Source organism: Manduca sexta, chromosome 6 (genome assembly GCF_014839805.1).
Source record: "Manduca sexta isolate Smith_Timp_Sample1 chromosome 6, JHU_Msex_v1.0, whole genome shotgun sequence".
Lineage (NCBI taxonomy): Eukaryota > Metazoa > Arthropoda > Insecta > Lepidoptera > Sphingidae > Manduca > Manduca sexta.
Window position 1 is genome coordinate 11,305,852 of NC_051120.1, and position 21,689 is coordinate 11,327,540.

The 21,689-nt window shown below is 36.2% G+C and overlaps 1 protein-coding gene across 1 annotated transcript; it reads left to right on the forward strand.

Annotated features, from left to right (window-relative positions):
* The first annotated feature begins 1,362 nt into the window (after positions 1 to 1,362).
* LOC115444324 (kinesin-like protein Klp61F) lies at positions 1,363 to 20,718 on the forward strand. Its single transcript, XM_037447518.1, has 23 exons — positions 1,363 to 1,592; positions 2,906 to 3,053; positions 3,462 to 3,611; positions 3,974 to 4,192; positions 4,408 to 4,496; positions 4,762 to 4,791; positions 5,368 to 5,616; positions 5,979 to 6,232; positions 6,806 to 7,035; positions 7,417 to 7,580; positions 8,256 to 8,395; positions 8,808 to 8,899; positions 9,208 to 9,411; positions 14,292 to 14,348; positions 14,394 to 14,459; positions 15,021 to 15,222; positions 15,674 to 15,856; positions 16,506 to 16,621; positions 17,206 to 17,337; positions 17,571 to 17,793; positions 18,001 to 18,113; positions 18,498 to 18,662; positions 19,154 to 20,718. Exons 1-23 carry the CDS (start codon positions 1,528 to 1,530, stop codon positions 19,274 to 19,276), a joined length of 3,414 nt encoding a protein of 1,137 aa, XP_037303415.1. The 5' UTR covers positions 1,363 to 1,527; the 3' UTR covers positions 19,277 to 20,718.
* Positions 20,719 to 21,689: the final 971 nt, after the last annotated feature.

The window sequence follows — 21,689 nt, forward strand, 5'->3', positions numbered from 1 at the left end:
TATTACTACATAAGTAGATATTTACTAACTACGTGCTTGTGTTTTGATAACGCCACAGCATCACTATCTTATTCTTAACATTCACAAAGTGGATATCATTATAGAGATGACATTAGCTGCCTACCTACTACCTACGCAATATGTCATATTGTAGGTAATATGTGTTTCTTATAATGTAGATACTGGGGCAATAAAAAATATAATAATGCCGTAGTATAAAAGTGGGTTTAGGTTAGCGAGTAAACTTGTTGAAATAGTTTTCTTGAAGTATTTTCTATCATGCAAAAACAATCACAAGCTGCATTTTAAAAAAGAATTGAAGCTTGAAAGACTTGAAGTAAGATGCATATTATGCTAATGCAACTATTGAATGAATAGGTACTGCCGCTAATGTAAATGTGTCTAGAAATTCTTGCGCGATATATTGCTGCGATAACTTTGCTAGTATATAAACTTATCATAATACAACTAAGTCGATATTTAAAATAGGTATGCCGATAATACCTTCATCAATTACCTCCATAGCTTTCCTCAGCGTTCACATAGAAATAAAAATAAAAACAAATTATTACTGATTTAATAAAATAACAACTTTAAAATTATTTACGAAATTATATAATAATTTATATTATTATCTAACTGATACAAAACCTATCAAAGAATTATATTATAAATATTATCACAATCTCAAGATTATTATAAATACGTGAATTGGAACGTTATTTGAGTGTTGCTAGATCTTGTAAAAATATCTACCACAAAATGAATAAAAATAAATCTCAGTTTTTTTCGTTTTTTGTCATCTGACATAGTAAAAAAATAAGAATTTTCTATACTAATAGCATGATTAATTATAAAGATTCGTATACAATTCACTTTCTAGTAATAGTACACGTAAGTACCACTGTTTTCTAAATTTAATTCATAATTTTGAATCAAAAATAGAAAAAAAAAACGTGCTATTAGAGATATATTATTAAATAATTGTTTATTATAAAATGACCTTGTATTTATGCAAATACAGTTTTATGTGATAAATAGTGATGCTGTTCACAGACATTGTAAAATATAACCTAATGGTAATTGTTAAATAAAAATTAAGTCCGATCCATCTCGTATCATATTTACTTCGCAATTATTTTATTGATTCTAGTGGTATATGTACGTACCTATTTAATTATGATTTTTAATTTGTGAATAAACGGACAATAATAATATTTGATTTTGTAAGAGCTGAAATATTTTTTTAACTGACAAAAAAAATATGAATAAATTAAGATGTTCATTAGTGGATCTAGAACACATTCATAACCTCGGTCAATTAAAAATACCGTTAACTACTCAACCTGTTTGCACTAGCAACACTGACACTAACCGAAATTTAAATTTTGTTTGGTTCAACGACAATTCAACGTATTCTTTACGATTTTGAAATATTAATTTGTTTTTTGGTGTATTTATTCAGAAAAACAGCACAATTGCAGTGATAAGTTTATTTGTGAATCGTTTTATGTGTGTTGTGTCGAGATGACGTCCGAAAAAGGATGCCGGAAGGACAAAAATCAGAATATTCAAGTGTTTGTGAGATTGAGGTAAAATTTTATTAATACCACTCATAACTTTAGTTTAACCGCCTTCATTTTATTTAAAACAAACTTTCTTGGCTTGTAATTATCTGACCCATATCATTTATATACCTTTTAAGTGGAAATGAGCTTCAAATCAATTACGATTTTCTAGCATGTCTTACTAGATATCTGTTCAAAATTAAGGAATCTACTTCTCACGTAGATATTAACTATTTCATGCCACGCAAGATATGTAATATAAAATAGTAATTGTAGCTTTAATGTTTGAGATCAATATGGTCTTTATCCAATATCACCACACCCTTCAATTTTATTCTGATGCGTCATTTTAAGACCAAACATCCCGAATAACCGTTAAAATTATGATTTTCTACATAATAGATTCTGTAATCAGTGAAATAAGATTTCTAAATAAAGGTTATGATTTAATATCCACTTAGCTTCTCTCAAACCAAATTTGAATACATAAGATCCAAATAAGTTTGAATATCAACTGTAAATAACTGAAGTAGTGATATAATGTATTTCTCAATATAAGCTTATAATGTAAACAAATAATTTTACCTTAACTTTAACATTAGGTTATTAAGTTATTTACTTGTAAATTTTAACTCTATATACTAAACTAGCGACCCGCCCCAGCTTCGCACGGGTGCAATATTTCTCCACTATTTAATGGATGTTATTATACATCTAAACCTTCCTCTTGAATCACTCTCTCTATTAAAAAAAAACCGCATCAAAATCCATTGCGTAGTTTTAAAGATTTAAGCATACAAAGGTAGGGACAGAGAAAGCGACTTTGTTTTATACTATGTAGTGATTGCACAATTATATGACCATATCTCTAACTAACCCAAATTAAAACTTTCAATACAGTTTTAAATTGTTAAGAAATTGTTACAGGTTATTACAATATAGGTATAGGTATGCAGGCATTCTAATGAATTATATATAATTTATGATTGTTTGGATATTTTGTTTGTCAGGTTGTCTTGGGAATTTAGATCAATGTCTACACACCTACCTACCTACCTACCTACAATTCTGTGAATCTTATGATAAGATTCACAGAATTTATAGAGCTTTTTAGTATTTTTAACTTACTAACTTCAGACCATGTTAATATTGGGGTTCATAACACAAACACAACCCACATTTAGTAATAAAAGTACATTCCCTCTAGATAAATACTCAATTGCATTGAATCTATGTAAAATTATGAATTAAGTTATGCAATGACACAACAGAATGCAAATACAACATGTACATTTAAAAAGCAACATTACAATCACAACAATAAATAAACCCCACAGGCCCCTGAACCAGCGGGAGCGGGACCTCAAGTCTCTGGGTGTGGTGGAAGTCCACCACAACAAGGAGGTGGTTGTGCGGTTCACGCAACAAACAAACCTCACCAAGAAGTTCACATTTGACAGGGCATTTGCTCCAAATGCTAGCCAGGTTTGTTAAAATTTTCCTCATTTTGACATATTTTTTAGATACTTTTTTTTATATAACTAGATGTTAAAACATGCAAGCCAACTGCCTGATAATAAACGATACAGCTGACCATAAACTTTAGTAACATAATACAACATCTGAATGAAATGTTACTTTTGACAAAATTGGGTTCAGAAGCTAGAAGTTATGATAATGATATATTTTATTATTACTGTTTTAAGACTCAACGCACAATCTTGTTGAAGATTTAGAACAATGTATACAGCATTTTTGTTCTATTTAAAACAATGTTTGCAACTAATTTAAGTAAAAATAAAGATTTATAATTATTTTATAGTTAATAATATGTACCAAGTATACATTTTATAGCTTATTCAACAGTAACAAAGCAAAATTGCCTTTTCCCAGGTGGAAATATACCAGGAGGTGGTCAGCCCTCTCATTGAGGAGGTGCTGGCGGGATACAACTGTACAGTGTTTGCTTATGGGCAGACCGGCACAGGTAAAACCCACACCATGGTGGGAGAGAATACTGGCGATGAGACTACTTGGCAGAAGGTAAGTTATATTGTATCAGTTATGACTTATTTTAATTGCCTGTCTCATGTATTGGCAGATGTCTATATGACGCATGATATTGACAAAATGGGAATTCTGATGGGTGCACTATATATGGGAAATGGAGCCCACAAGCAATAAGTCTTTTATCATTTATAGCAAAATTATCACATTCCACACAATTTTTAATCCCAAATATATTTTTTTTTTGTTTTCAATATTATTAGTATCTACAAATAAATTTTCATGCCGTGAAAACAGCGTAACCTGTAACTGTTACAATGATTCTTGCAAATAAATAAATAAATATATAATCTAAACAAAGTTAGAATTTTCACTAAACTTAACTTAAAAATTTCCAGGACCCACTAGCGGGCATCATTCCGCGCGCCCTCAGTCAACTCTTCGACGAGCTGCGCATCTCTAACACGGAGTATACCGTCCGCGTGTCGTACCTTGAGTTGTACAATGAGGAACTCTTTGACCTGTTGTCCACCTCTGAGGACAACTCGAAGCTCAGGATATATGAAGATGTTACTAGAAAGGGCTCCAATATTGTCAATGGACTTGAGGAGATTACGGTGAGTTTAAGTTGTGAGTGTTGGGTTTATTGGGAGGAAAACAAGTTGGGAATTTCTTTTTTTGTTAGAAAACCAAGTTGGGTCATTAATTATTTTATTATTGTTTCTCAGATTATTGATATAGTGATTTAAAATGCGGATTAATTATGTTCATAGGAGGGCAGTAAAGAATACCCATTAGCTATATTTCAGTTTACAGTATTTGTTTCACACAGGTATACAACAAAAAAGAAGTATACAAAATAATGGCGCAAGGACAAGAAAGGAAGCGGGTCGCCTCCACACTAATGAATGCGCAGTCAAGGTACAGTATTATAATTTGAAGCAGAATTGTTCTCTGCTCCCATCGGAGATTTTACCTGAAATAAAAATAGTCAAATTAGTGTAAAAATAAAGCAAATTCGTCAGGAATATTTCAGGTTTTAGTTAGTTAAATAAATATTTATTAATAGTAGAGATTATTCCTACAAACCTACTGACAAACTTATATTATGATCATACATTAACACATATTTTATTATAAAAACAATTCACTTTCATAATATTTAACTTGGAGTTAATTCTTGCAGTAACCATCCCAATGGCAAAGAGAACCGTGTGTAAGTTAACTTTATTAACAAAATCGTTTGTGTTTCCTCGCGTAAATTACAAAATTTGTTTATGAGCTTTTGGGTATGGTTTCTGCAATACGGGGAAGCATAATCGAGTGTAGTATTTGATAGAAAGTTTATTTGGTAATCATTATAATATAACAAATATTGGATTGATGGAGTGAGCAGCCTCATGTAGAAATCTTTAGTAATTGTCACACAATGATTTATTTTTACCATAGTTTATATTACTACTTACATTAGAATGTTACACATCAACAAATTTCAAACAAAATAGCTTAAAGTGGAGAAAACAACGAACAGTTCTCGCGAGGCTGCTTGCTCAATGTTTAGCTAGTGAGAATAAATAAGTTCATGCAGTAGATAGTTGTAATAAGTTATTTTGATGGATTTTACACTAGCATACTTTCACTGTGTAGTGTAGGTTATGGTATCATTCCCACACAAGCAAACAAAATACTTAGGCTAGATTTATTTTCGATAGTTTGATAAGCTCGCCACCGCACCAGATCGTGAGAAGTAACACATTAGGCGAAAGCTACCTTAACATTTTCCCTCCCACAGTCGCTCGCACACGGTATTCACAATCGTAGTGCACATGAAAGAGAACAGCCCGGAAGGCGAAGAACTAGTTAAGATCGGGAAACTCAACCTGGTGGACTTGGCCGGCTCGGAGAACATCAGCAAGGCGGGTTCAGACAACCCGGCCAAGCGGGAGAGAGCGCGCGAGTGCGTCAACATCAACCAGTCGCTGCTGACCCTGGGCAGGGTCATCACGGCGCTGGTGGAGCGACATCCTCATGTTCCGTACAGGTTAGTGTGGCTACACAAGTATAGAGAACATTTTACGTCAGTTTACAAGGTGTGCTTTCTGTCAGACTGATTTGAGCTATTCTATGTAAGACTTCAACATTCCATTGTCTTCCATATAACTAAGATGAAAGGACACAGAACACTCCACAGTCTCTGCAAGAGTGATGTTTTTTTATCATAGCAATTACGTGATGTAATTAAATGATGTTCATGGTAAATGTCGACCAGCAAGCAATATTATAGTTTTTATGAACAGAAAATTCAGGAATTCAGCCTTACTCCATCTCCACATTCCACCTAATGACTATGTATGATTATCAATAAACTGTCAAAAATATTATCAATTAATATTTATTACTCAGGGAATCGAAACTAACTCGTATCCTCCAAGAATCACTTGGTGGTAGAACCAAGACGTCAATAATAGCAACAATATCGCCGGGCCACAAGGACCTCGAGGAGACCATGTCGACCCTGGAGTACGCGCACAGAGCCAAGAATATACAGAACAAACCAGAGGTGAATCAGAAGATGACGAAGAAGGCCATCCTTAAAGAGTATGCTGAGGAGATTGACAGGCTGAAGAGAGACCTGCAAGCTGCTAGGGACAAGAATGGTGAGTTGTGTGGTGCGAATTTAATCGTGGGTAATAGGATGTATAATTGTCACCAGCCGTACTAATTAACTATAATGTTGTCTACAGTACCTGCACATAAGCACTCACAGAACTTATACTAAGTTTTATATTTAGCTTGTAAAATGTTACGTGCATTTACGCATCCATTATTATTTAGAATACTATTCTATGCCAGGGGCTGTAGCTAAAATGCTTTTCTATGATCTAACATTATGTATAAATAAAATCCTAGCAAGATAGACTTTTTGATAGGATGTCATTCCCAAACATTCTTCTGTTGTCTAGTAGCATTAACAATTGAAAAATGCATCTTGGACAAACTCTTTGATGTTTTTCCACCAAACAATGTGTGACCACTGTAATGTATTTTAGTTTAAATAGTATTAAGGCAGCTGTGATTATTTGTAGATTTATGTTTAATATCTCAACTAGATTAATAATGTATAGCATAGCATTTTTTATTCTATATTTTATTTGAATAGTTCATGGACAAGTGTGATTCTACCATCTACTATAGGATCCAGTTTAAAAAAAATGAATAACTGTCTCCAGGTGTCTACCTAGCCAGTGACACATTCGCAGAGATGACGTTAAAGCAAGAGGAACAGAAAAAAGAGATACAAGAACTCCTGCTCAAGAAAAGAGCTATGGAAGAAGAGAGGGACAGAATGGAGGGAGTGTTTGCAGACCTCAATCAGAAACTAGAGATTAGAGACACAGAGCTGAATGTTACTAAGAATAACCTGAACACGACTAAAGCGAAACTAGCTAATACTAATAATGTGAGTATTGAAATGACAGCTCAAAGAACTACTATCCAGAACCGTAAGATAAAAAAAATAATAGTGTAGCAATTTTTCACTTTTAAACAATCAGCCTTATAATCACAAAAATATGTTAATACTCAATGGTCCTGTATACAGAGATCAACATGCTTTACAATCATAAAGTTCCCTTAGCCTCAAATGAACCTCAGCGATGGTTGCAGTCGTATGCTCGTGCGCACCCGACGACCATCCATATAAGGGATAGAAAGTAGTTTGGCGGGAGTTTAATCATTAGGATGCTTTAGATCAGTGAAACTGGCAAAAATTCGTAAATGGATTTTTCGTAAAAAAATGGCTCAACCTACATCCAGAGATGTATTTTCTTTTACTATACAGCTACTCCGCGCCACTCGGCTGCAATGCGAGGAGCAGCGCGAGTTGGTGCAGCATCACCAGAAGACGGAGGTGAACCTAGGAGCGCAGGCTCGCGACCTGCTCTCCGTGGCAGATACCGCCACTACGCATGTCACGCATTTACACGACTCGCTTGACAAGCGCAGGTATGTCTAACAATACTTGGTCTATTTTTTTTTCTATAGGCACGACAAAGTAACCCCACTGTACCTGATGGTAAATGCAGTGGGTTCCAGGTACGATTTATATATATATATTTATATCGATATATATTCATTTGCTACGATTATGACGGCCTGGTTGAACCAAATAAATAAGCTTATCCCGGGACGCAACACACTTACTTCGGCCACAATATAGGGTTTACACCTCATTTATAGTGATTGCTACCACCAGCAATAACTCAATACCAGGCTTGTAGCAAAATTTCTTTAATTCAATGACTATATTAAAGCTTTTGCTACCGTCTTTTTCTGCTAAAAATAGCTTACTTTGATTTTTTATCATACACCTCCCTCTACCTAACTCTGCTCCTAAGCTTAACTGGTAGAAAATGTCTTTGGCATTAAGTCCACATATATACTACGTGTACTAAGTGTTTTAAATAAATAAGTAAATTAGGGTCCCGTATTGTATGGTCTTTTCGTAATGTTAATACAAGATTTCGCCTGTTTAACTCAAATTATAATATAAACCACCCATATGTTTGCTATAACAAACCAACAATTTAACAAAATTATACTATTACAACATTACTTGTAAGTAATATTGATGACTTTAGCCTATATAATAACAAGGTTTTATTCAAACATTATTTCCAGATCGTTGGAATCAAACAACTTGGAGACAACGAAGCTGTATCAAGAGGAGTCGGCGCAGCATCGCGAGCAGATCGCTGAGAATGTGGAGACCTGTGTGCAAGCCATCGCCAGCGCTCTAGAAAACATGGACGCAGTGTTAGGTGTGTTGATATGCCTTCAAACTCTACTAATATAGTTTTCTAGTCAAGCTATTGATCTAATTAAGTTTTGCATCATAAATATCGTTTTTAATGACAAATTTAAGTGCTAAAAGGCATTACCATATAGGGAGATTAGTTTGTTGTTGTGGCTCCAAACTCTTCTAATATAGTTTTCTAGTAAAGTTATTAATCTAATCAACTTTGGTGTTTATCGTTTTTAATAATAAATGTAAGCGTTAAAAGATTTATAATGCCATATACGAAGATTTTTTTTTAAATCTGTAACTATATGATATAACCCAAAATACTCCAAAGTGTCTCAGGGACGAACTGGTTAAAACTTTTACTCTTATTGTTAATTCTCTCAGATTGATTTGAAAATCAATTTAACTGTATAATAAATATTTCACAGATGAGTACACGACGTCCAGCACGCAGACACATGACGAAAATAGACAGAAATTGGAAACCCTAGCCAAGACCATCATGGAAACCATGGATGAGGTGCGTGAACCGATTATATTTGTATAACTGGCTTAACTATAGATGTGAGATGCATAGGGTGAGATTTGTGCCTAACTTCAAGATGCCTAGCTTGGATGGCCAATTTATAACATGATTAATGAATAATAGGCGAATATTGTGTGATTTGTAATAATTCATTAATCCATTGTCCGATTTAAATTCTTTTTGCATCTTGCATAGCTACCATTACAATTACATTTTTAATAAACTTTCGTCAGATTGAAGCAAAGAAATCCTCAAATTCCAATAGGATATCAATGATTCTTTATAAATTACATAACTTCCAGATAAAATCGTTATCAACAAGCTCGCAGTCCCGTCTCGTAGAAGACACGTCGTCCCACCGCTCGCGGCTGCAGGCGGCCGTCTCCTCTCACCAGCGCGCCGTCTGCGACGCACTCACCGGACTCATGCGCAGCGTCGACTCCTGCGTGCAGCGGGCTGAAGATACTGATGTCAAGGGAAACGTTGCTAAATTTGTGCAGCAGTGGGTGAGTAAATATTTATACGTTAGCAACTAGATAGACTCCGTTTATAGTTACGCATTGGTTAAGTCGAATGAATGGCTAACTATTATAAATGTATATGAAAAGAGCATTTTTAACGCCAATTGGATAAAAGGTTTAGATTCGGTGGTCTCTTCAATGTCTTTGTATAATTAGTAGGAGTTGTTTGAGATCAGAATGTAACTGTTAAATATGTAATTATTAAATGCAAACTCGTTGACAGTCAATAACGCACTGACGTCTTTATTGTGACAGGTCTAAACCTGCCAGTCACATATATAACATTTCTCCCCCATAACATAAGAATTATTAAGGTACAACTAAATAACAGAACATAACTAAAATAACAAATTACAAGTCCATACAAAAGAAAGCTCTATAGTCAACTCTTTGTTTTTGGCGTAATAATCTCTCCGATTGACCTGGCCTTTGCTCCGAGGAAAGTTGATTCTCAGTTTCGTGAGCAACCTGACATTCTGAACCTGACGTCACATCTTGTTGATTCTCAGTTTCGTGAGCAACATGACATTCTGAACCTGACGTCACATCTTCAACGCACTGGTTTTCCGAATCTGATGTCACAGCCTCAAAAAACTCATCATCAGAGCTCAGGTTTGGCTGAAGCGGTAATTCGGCTGGAGCCTCGGCTAGTGCCACTGCATTATCTCCAGCTGGAGCCTCGACTAGTGCCACTTCGTTATCTCCATCTCCCTCTCTGGTGCAACTTTGCGACACAATCGCTTGGTCCTCCCTTAGAGACGTATCTGTCTCGTAAAGTTCAGGCGTAAAATCCAGGACGTCACCGGTATTAGAGATAGGAGGAAGAGACTTTCCTACGAGTTGATTTTTATGCTTTTTCACTTGCACTAAGGTCGTACAGTCCGTGACTAAATATGTTAATTTGCCTATTCGTTTGGTAACAATGCCACGATTCCAAGTAAATTGTTTATTTCCTTGATATTTCTTGAACATAACAACATCACCCGCTTTAAAACTTTGCCTGTTGGAACCTCCATAGGCCCTACTCTGTGAACACTGTTGTCGTTTCACAAATTTGGTAAGAGATTCAGAAGGGGATGGCGGTGAAATAGGATTAATCAAATCTAGGCGCGAACGAAGTTTTCGCCCAAATACCAACTGCGCAGGCGAAGACCCAGTTGTAGAATGAACCGAATTTCTATAATCGAAAAGGTATTTTAATAACTTTTCGTAACGTTCTTTTAAATTAGTACTAGATAACAAACAGGATTTAATACCTTTTTTGATAATTTTTACATAGCTCTCCGCCTGGCCATTGCTAGCTGGATGATAGGCGGGCGACGTTACATGCGATATTCCATTCGCTAAACAAAATTTCGTAAATTCTTCAGAAACAAAACATGTAGCATTATCACTAACCAACGTGTGAATCAACCCGAATCGTGACATGAAATCGTATAATTTTGCTATCACTGTGGCCGAAGAAGTATAATTCACTCTGTACACTTCCACCCATTTGGAATGTGCATCCACAATGACAAAAATAACTCACCATTAACAGGACCTAAGAAATCTACATGAACTCTATAAAATGGTTGTAACGGGTGTGGCCACACGGCAAGCGGTGCCCGCGCCGGTGACGGTCTTAGCTGTGTACAAATTTCACAGCCAGCGATCATAGATTCTATCGCTTTATCGATACCCGGAAACCAAAGTCTACTACGAGCTTCAGCTTTAGACTTTACAATGCCTAAGTGTGATTTATGAAGCTCTGACAATAAACTTGCTTGTAACACGTTAGGAATTACAACCTTAAAACCTCGCATGATCACACCATTTTCAAATGAAAGTTGGTCTCTACAAAGAAAAAATTTACGTATATTTTCGTCTGTAACTTTTTTCGGCCAGCCATTCAAAATATATTTTACCACTTTAGATAAAATCACATCTTTTTGAGTTTCTTCGCGTAGCCTCTGTAGCGTTACAGGTAAGCTAGAGTCTACAACAAAATTAACATAAGTTGCCTTATCCTCAACGTATCTTGAAAATCCGTGCGCTACGTGATCATCCATCTCGCATGACTCACAATCATCTAAACTTGCGCGAGAAAAATAATCTGCGCTATTATTAGCACTTTTGACATACTCTATTATAAAATTATAACCACTCAAAAAAAGTGCATATCTTTGTAATCTATTTGCAGAAATCTCGGGAATTCCGCGATGTGGCCCGAATATAGAAATTAAGGGCTTGTGATCAGTTCGAAGAACAAAAGGAGTAGATCTGCCGTAAAGATACTGATGGAAACGACGAACCCCAAATATGATGGCTGTCGCTTCTTTCTGTATTTGCGAGTATCTGCGCTCCGCAACATTCAGCGTGCGCGACGCAAATGATACTGGCCGCTCCAACCCTGTAGCATCTTCTTGTGACAGAATGGCACCTAATCCGGTCGGAGAAGCATCTACAGTCAAAATTACTTTTGCGTTTGTATCAAAATGAGCTAAAACTTGTTCCGATACTAACATGTTTTTTATTTTCTTAAAAGCGGCATTATGCTCTGGAGTCCAACACCATTTACAATTTTTTTGTAGCAATGCGTATAGAGGACTGAGAATTGATGAAGCATTAGGTACAAAATTACGATAGTAATTTACAAGACCTAAAAACGATTGTAGCTTAGCAACGTCTTTTGGAACTGGAGCGTTTAATATTGCTGAAACCTTTTTGGGTGACTTTTTCAACCCGTGCTTATCAACTACATAACCTAAATATTCTAGCTCCTCTTTAAAAAACTCACATTTGGCATTTTGGAGCGTTAGGCCAGCATCCTGTAGTCGACCAAGTACAGTGCGCAATCTACTTAGATGTTGCGCCCTATCCACTCCCGTCACCAAAATATCATCGAGCATGCACAATACACCGTCCAAACCTGATAAAACATTTTCCATGAGGCGTTGGAAAATAGCCGGGGCGCTGGACAACCCAAATACTAAGCGCGTATACTTAAACAACCCTTTATGAGTATTGATAACTGTATACTTTTGAGACTCTTCATCTAATACACATTGTGCGTAGGCTTGTGAAAGATCCAACTTAGAGAACTGTTGACCCCCCTGTAACTTTGTAAAAAGTTCATGCGCGGTGGGTAAAGGGTATTGATCGACCAATAGTTGTTTATTAATTGTGATTGAATAATCAGCACACAACCGGATAGAACCGTCGCGCTTTAACACGGGCACCACGGGCGAAGCATACTCGGAATGCTCTACGGGCTTCAATATGCCAACGCACACTAGACGCTCTATCTCTTTGTCTAGCTTATCACGTAAAGCAAAGGCTACGGGACGCGGCTTAAAAAAAATTGGCTTTGCGTCATTTTTCAATTTAAGTTTTGCTTTATATTTAGTAAATTTCCCTAACTCATCACTGAATACTCGAGGAAATTCATTCTTTAGGCGCTCTATTAAATCTGAGGTTTTCTCACAAAAATTGACGGGAAGTAATTCTAATCGGAAGAAAGATATAAAGTCCCTCCCTAAAAGTGGCGGACCGCCATCACGAATTATAAACACATTTAACGTACATATTTTCCCAGTATATGTGAACGGCAATTTTGCAATACCTACGCATTCAATACGTCGACCAGTATAAGACATTAAATACTTAGTTGTTTTGGACAACACTACTTCCTTAAAATATTTAAAATACGTTCGCTCGGAAATCGCAGTAACAGCTGACCCACTATCAACCTGAAACCTGATCCGTTTCCCTAGAACAGTGACAACCTCTGTCATTGGTTCACCATTATAGGTGCGAATATTATACAACTCACCGTCATCACCGCTAGTGATCTCATGTTCCAAGAAATTATTTTTTTTACACATGCGACGCAAATGCCCCTTAACGTTGCACTTTTTACATTTATAGCTAGCGAATCTACATTGAGCTGAAGAATGGTTTTTAAAACCGCAAACCGAACACAACAGTTTAACACTAGAATTATTTTTGGCGTCGATCTTGAGTATTTGATCGTTGTTAGACGGTGCCTTTCCCGGACCGTTGATGCTAAGGCGCCTGCACGCGCACACCGCATCCTCTCTGCTAACTCCACCGCTTTTCCTAGCGTTAAACTCTTTGGATCTTGAGCAAATAGTTTTTCACGCTCCGTTCCAGGTAGCATTGCCATTACAAAATGGTCCCGTAATGCTTCCTCCACGTTTAAAAATCCACAGTTTGCCGATAGTCCACGCAATCTCGCCGCCCATTGGTGATAGGTTTCTCCCTCGACTTGGATTGCTGAATAAAATTTATACCTCTCGTGAAAACCACACACTTGGGGCACAAAATGCCCGTCCAGAAGACCCAATATGTCATCGAACGGGATGGAAATGAGTTCTTTCGGCAAAGCCAAATTCGCAGCAAGCTTGTACGTGGATTCCTTGAGTGCGCTTAATAAAATAGCACGCCGTTTGGATCCTGAAGCATCGGTAGCTTCAGAGACGTCATTTGCGACGAACCATTGTAGCAACCGTCCCTTGTATTCTGGCCAAGTTTGCAAATTGTGGTCGAAGGTCGTAAGAATACCAAATGTTTGAGCCATATTTTCGTAAATACACTTTTTTACGAGAATATTGAGTAAAATCCTCGTCGCCAATGTTAAATATGTAATTATTAAATGCAAACTCGTTGACAGTCAATAACGCACTGACGTCTTTATTGTGACAGGTCTAAACCTGCCAGTCACATATATAACAGTAACATAATGTATGTTTGTAATTTTTATCATAGCTTTAGTTGTTTTTTATTTGATAAAAGCACGACTGTGTTATGCAAATATTGGTATAATGAAAAGATGTGCGAATAACATAATAATGTGTCGTCAGTGGTCGGGCGCGGAGGCGCGCGTGCAGTCTCTGCGGCGACTCCACGCGGCGCACGGCGCGGGCGCGCGCGCGCTCGCACAGCGCGCCGCCAGCGCCGACCGCCGCCGCCGCCACGCGCGCCGCGCGCGACTCGACTCGCGCCGCACCGCCGCGCTGCACTGCATACAGGTCTCTGCATACCTTAAACCCTACCGTTAAACCTCATTCATACCGATCAATTATTACTACCAATCATTTCTCTGTCTAAATACACACACACACAACATCACGCATTTCATCCCCGAAGGGGTATGCAGAGGCGCAACCATGGCACCCACTTTTCGCCAAGTGTGTTCCGTCCCATGATGTGATAGGGGGCGAGCCTATCGCCATATTGGGCACAAATTCCAGACTCCGGGCTGATACTGAGCAGAAAAACCCAAATATCACTTTGCCCGACCCGGGATTCGAACCCAGGACCTCAGAGCGCTGCCGTACCACGCATGCAGTACAACAACGCCACCGAGGCAGTCTGTCTAAATAAGGCTTTATAATATTATGCTCAGCAGATAAAAACAAAAATATCTGCATAGTTAATATCAACACCACTAAAATAATGATAACAGGCCCTATAAAAATATTTAATTACTCAAATATATACAAAGAAATATCTACGAGAATCTTGACTTTCATTCCACTCTAGTCTTTACAAAATAAACACACTGACTAATAAAAATATCTTCCAAACAGCAAATAGAAACAGAAAAGTCCGAAATAGAGAGCCGTCTCTCCCGCCAGCTGGTGGAAGACATCGAAACAGAGAGACGGGCGACGGAACAGAGATTACAAGACTGGATGGAAGAGGAGAGAAGACTCCTGGAGGAGAGACTGCAGCGACATGTTGCGGCGGAGAAGAACGCGCTTGAGGAGAGATTGAAGAAGAAAGTGGATGGTAAAAGAATCATAAATGCCATATATTTTTGTACTAGTTTATACTTGCGGCTTGAGAGGATTAGAATTCGGCTTGTGGAAAATAATAATAATAATAATTCTTTATTTCAGACAACACAGATCCGTACTGTTAGTAAAATAATAATGACTTAAAAATAAAATCTATGTTCCTTCTTGGGGTCTAAGCTTATTTACATAGGCAATTTGTATTAGAATCTAGTTAATAGGTTATCCGTTTAACTTCTCTATTAATCTTCGGAACAGCTGAATCTGTTTCGAATTAAGTTTCTTTAAGAGGTAAACAACAATTTACTTATTCAGAAATATAGACAAAAAAATATATATATTAATTGGCACTTGTATTCATAAGCAGACTTTTTATTTATTCAGAAAAAAGTTAATACACAATAAAAAGATATTACTAACAATATTTTTGTAATTTTTATCGACAGAAGTAGAAGAAGAACGCAAGCTACTAGAAGAGAGGATGGCGCGGCATGTTCAGTGGCAGCAAGACCAGCTCGCTGCGAACACGCAAGAGATGGAGATCGCTGACAAGGATCTGGAGGAGTTTGAACAGTACAGCGAGGAGTGTGATGCCAGCTTTAATAAATATGGCAAACAATTTGAAGAAGGTGAGTTTAAAAAAAGACCGTTTTGCGTTATTATCTATTTACATCTATTAGGGGCCGTTGAAGTATTATGTAACGCAATTTTGGAGAGGGGTCTTGTAAAACGTTACGATGCGTTACAGGGGCGTGTGGGATGTTTCGTACAAAGCGTTATGTAACATTGATTTTTTTTATTTTAAAACAATGGTATTTCAGCGATTTTCCGGTAGTTTGCGTAAAATAATTGTGAATATTAGAAAAAAAAAATTAACTTTAGAGTTGCATAACTTGTGGATGGACGGGCGGCGTGCAGAACGTTACTACGTTGGGGGTCAAAAATCTTTAAAAATAGCGTTATTTAATACTTGAACGGCCCCTTATAAAGCACAGTAAAATTGTACAATTATAAAGGCAAAATGAAGTGGATCGGCTCATGCTGACCAGGAGAGTAGTTCTGAGCAGTACTGGTTTTCATAAACTTCCTGATGTCTTATGCGGAAGGTTTGTAGTGATAGTCGACCAAGCCACAAGTGATCTAAATAACACAAGTTAACATGGACTTTGTAGTAGTAATTCAGCAAAATATCCTACCACCACCAAGATGTGACTTATCCATCCAAGTTTTCGCCACTATTATTGTTGGACGTGTTAATCACTAATTATGTAATGCTAGGCGCCAGCGCCATCAGCACTGACATGGAGATCTTCAGCCGCAATGTGGTGGAAGTGGTGGAGCACATCAACAACGAGCTGCTCAACGCTCTGAGACAAGCCAGGGAACAGAACAAGGTCAGACACATATCCTTTGACATCAACAAAATTAAAAGTTTTACTAGTCATTATTGCACGCGATAGGTATTTTGAATGAGATAATATATCTACTGCTTATCAGTAAGTTTGGTTTCAAAGAACATCTAAACTGTTTTCTGATTTTCATGTATATTGTTATAAATAAATAAAATTATAAATAGTACAATATTAGAGTTAGTGAGAATTACAATTCTTAGTTATTCTTAAATTTTTGTATTCTTAGTAATTTCTAAGTTATTTGTCTAATCATTGAATTGTATTAAAACATAAAAATATGTAGATGTCCCTGAAAACCATTACATAGAGTTATTTATAGTAGAGGTTTTATTAATGAAACTACAATTTTGCACTCTATGGTCCTGTTTCATAAGTTACAAGTCAATTTAATTGTACTGTTTCCATTTGAAACAGCAAATTTTATTGCCATTTACTTGAGAGCATAGATTAGAGTGTAACATGGTCGGCTTACACATTTATGTCGTAATTATAGCATTTATTGAGAAGTTGTGAAACAGGCGCTATGTCCAGTACCTTGAGTCTTATTTTAATGTTATGTATTGTAGAAAGAACTGAATGACGTCATGGAGACAGACGCCGAGAACAGCAAACGTCTGACTGACGACGTGGACGCGGTGCTCACTGACGTGGTCAAGTCCACCGAACAGATATTGGAGACGGCAGTCGGTAAGATCGAGGTACGTACTTCGAGTATTTCAAACATTTTTACACTGCCTTAATGTATATATGACACATACTTACGCAGTGAATTGTTAGTTATTGGGTTAGTTACCCAATTTTAAATATTTTTCATATGTCGATAATGTTACCAGTCAATAATGTGGATGTTAGATTTAGTTCCCTAGTAGTTTGTATTTTCTTATCTATATATACCTAAAAAGTATAATATACATAAATAAATATTCCTCAGATGAACAACACATCAACGATCGAGCGCCTGTCGGAAGTGTCATCGTCGACATCAGAGGAGGTCGCGCGCTGGTCCCTCACCCGCGAGCGGCAGCGCGGCGCGGCCGGCGACACGCGCGGCGCCGCGCGACAGCTGCGCGAGCGGCTGCACGGCGCGCTGCAGCGCCTCGCCGACCTGCAGCGGCAGTACCTGGCGAGCCGATACGCACGCTACGAACCTTCTGGTTAGTCACATATTCACCTTTTTCCTTTGCCTTCATTCCACTCCTTAAAACATTTTTTAGAACATAGTAGATTGGTTTTTACAAACATCCACCTATCAATCAATTATAGAAGTTGCAGTAAAGTCCATGAAGACGATATAATCTTTATATGCTTGGGCTACCGTTATCATATAAACTGTGTTTGCTAACAAATGTTCTTTCATACAGGTAAAACACCGTCCCGCATGGACTACCGCTACCCGCGGACCTTAGTGGCCACCTCGCCACACGACAGGATCCTCAAACGATTCAGAGCTATGCGACAAAACAGTCAAGATGATGTGAGTATATTTTACAACCACATGCCGAAATAGCAGCAAAAGGCTGTTCGTTAAAATAAATTAGGAAGGGCACTTTTTTATGTGTAATGGCGCATACTTATAATTACAAATATAGTACATAAGTCGGTTTTTGAGGAAGGGATTGATATTTTTAACATCTGTGTTATAAATATCGACTATTATTTAAATCTCCAGCAAAATTTGCTAGAAGTTTTCTGTATTTCTGATATTCAACTAATAGCAAATATTGTGTTATGCATGTGGTAGAATAATATAAGCTAGTATAATTGCGTCGTCTGGCGAGGGGTAATCATCTCTTGCAAATCCCTACTCTATTTGTACCGTTTGATCCCGTTTTAAATACTACCAAATATTGTCCCACAGGACGTGATCCTGGTGGAGAGCGAATCGAACAGTCGTGCAGCGAGCGACTCGGAGAGCTCCACAGCAGACGAGAGCGCCTTCACGTCACCCTCGCCGCCGGACGCCAAGGAACACGCGCCCATCGTCAAGTGCACCTCCGAGACTGACATCTACGCCATTAAAAAGGTAATACAGATCTTATTCGACTGCCCAAAAATAATAAAGCTTTTTCATTAAGCTATATACAGTGGGCATGTCTCTTGCTTGTTAAATAGCGCCTGCTCGTAAAGAATAGCAACAAAATATCAAACATCAAAATACAGGAATTTGTGGATTTAATATCTCATAATGCCTGGTAATAACATTGATAACAATGTCCTTCAAAACTGAACATAGTACTGTTATTATAATAAAGCTTGGTGAGAATAAGCTATCGAACCTTCGCTTACTAACCACCGTTTTCATTAAACTATCGCAATCGCTCTTGACCAATCAGGGCAGTCTTTTTGACATGCCGACAAACAAGTTATTTTGATCGGTTCATTCTCGGATCGGATTGAAGATTGAGATTGGGATCGTAGCAAATACAGCTGTACAAGTTAAATTTTAAGTCCTATAATGGTGAGTTATTACAAGTAATGTTTAAAAAAATATTAATAAATATATTTTTTATTCAGCAACAAGATATGCGAGGTAAAGAGAACCTGGATCGAACGATGTCGTACAAGAAACCGTCGAAACTGCCCGCGCCAGCGTCACACAAGAAACCGCTCGTAGAACGGAACGGTACCATCAACTGACCATCCACTGGCGGTAGCACGGTCTTCGAATAACCGACGGTCAGCCAGTAGAGTATAAATAACTATAGATGATAGTTGAACAGTAGATAGAACGCCGTGTTGGTATAGGAATTATGTGACAAAAATCTTTATTTCAGAGTGTGATGGTTTAAATTCAAATGCACTTGAAAAGTGTTGTGTTTCGAGCGTTGATCGCGACATTACTAACTATTTCAATAGTATTTATGTAGAATACAAACCAAACGTTTTCAGGATTTATTCATGAAACTTCAAAAGGTGCAAATATTGAGTAAATGTAAATGATAAGGCGTTTCTAAAGGACTTTATAAGATGTTTATAAAAGTAGGAAAAGGCATGTTCACAGATTTTTTTAAATTTAAAATTAATAGCATAAAGTATTTCAATAATATTTAAAACCAATGCTTAATTGATTTGAAATATTTAAATTTTATTATCTACATTGATAATGACTAAGAAGACATTTTCTCAAAAATAATTCATTCATAAAGATGATTGGCCACTGATAAAAAAATATGTTATTTAGGATGTAGATAGTGATAGTATAATTAAACTGATTTTTTATATTTTAAGGGATGCAACACCTATTTTTCTAGCATAGTATTATGAATTTTTATAACTTGTTTGTATATTTTTAAAAAATTTGCATTATTTTTTATCTCATTTGAAATTCAGATTTCAAGATTAGTTCAGAGTGTATGTTCATAAATAAGTATGAGTAATCATCACATAAATAATAGTTAATTATAAACTTATAATAATATTTACTGCCAAATTTTGGCATAATAATTTAACCTGCACTAAAATATTAAGAGATATTTGTATATGAAATACAAACCATTAAATATCTCCACACAATTAGTTTAAATTGTAACATTTACTTTTTGTAATCTAAATTTGTGTATTGTATCCTAATAAAGCTAATGTAATCATAGAGTGTGTATAAAAATAAGAATGACAAGTGTGTGCTTAGTCTATTTCTATACATTCTAAGGTCTGCTTTCTCCAATTCAATTTGGTCATTATCATTCTAAAAGATGCCAATAAAAGTCCAAAAACCCCTTTTAATTCCTTGTACCTTTCCTATACTGATAGTGCATCCATGATTCTTCCATTATTGTGATGTTTGTAGTAGAAATCTCTTAACACCACATGACGCTATCTCTGCTTGGTATTTCCCGGTGCGAATTATAAAAAATTTAAACATGCCCCATTTAAGAAAAAAATTACAACAAAAACTTTAGGTCGCCTAAAATCTTGACCTTTACACTAGGTATCATAAACCTTAATTAACAATTTTCGACCTATTTGACCCTAGAGGTCTAAACTAATTCGAATTATTTTATAGTTTTATAAGTTTTGTATGTTGCATTATGTATTGTTCATATTGATATGTTAGTTTAATAAACATACTTATAGCACTATGTTACGTTTCATTTTCATCCCTTAACCATATTTTATTTGAAAATCCTACAAATCACGCAAAACATGGCCAACGCCAGTCACGAAAGGTGTTCCAAATGATTTTGAGACTAAAAAATTTGTAGGGTGGTCGGAAATTCGCGAAAGAAATTGCACGAATGATCCTTCCATTACAAAATTCAAAAGATAGATTTGCAACAAGAACTAAGAAAGATATCGTGTTATCATATCAAAGCTTACATAATATTTATATGATTGGCTTATATTATTATTCTTTGTGTTCAAAATTCCCAGACTAATATAAAAAAAAGAGTTATAATTTCAAAATTTAGGCCCCTTTTATATTCGATTTTTGTTTACATTTGTTAAGTACTAGACTAGAAGAAAATAGATTATAACGTCTACTATATGTGTTGAGTTGAGTCGTTTCTTTAAAAAAAAAAGGTGCTAAATTCAATACAGCCTTACTTAAAATTGAAATTTTTAGTGCTACTCACAAAAGTAGTGCTGTCTAATGATTAATTTTGAAATATTAATAACGTTTATTTATTGATCTCTCACTTCACTCGTTTATATGTATATTTTTTATTATATCTAACTATAAATAAAATAAAAATATATTTTAAAATTTTATTATAAAAACAGATAAAATATACTTACATTTACATAGAATATTACACATACTGACTTCCGTAGTCGACAAATATAAAAAACGCCTACATTTTTATTAAAGAATACCAAAAAATGCAAAAGAAATGTTCTCATGTTCAACTTTAAAAATTCAAAATAAAACAAAAAAGTGTAAAAATTTGTATAATTTTTTTCTAGTAAAAGGACACTACAGAAGTCAGTCTGGTAAGCTCATGGTCTATTTACATCTCTCCACAAAGAGAGCAACATACTAGAATGTTCTAATGTCAACTGTCGTCATAATTATGGCTTGAAACTTGACGATAAACTCTTCAGTGTCCTC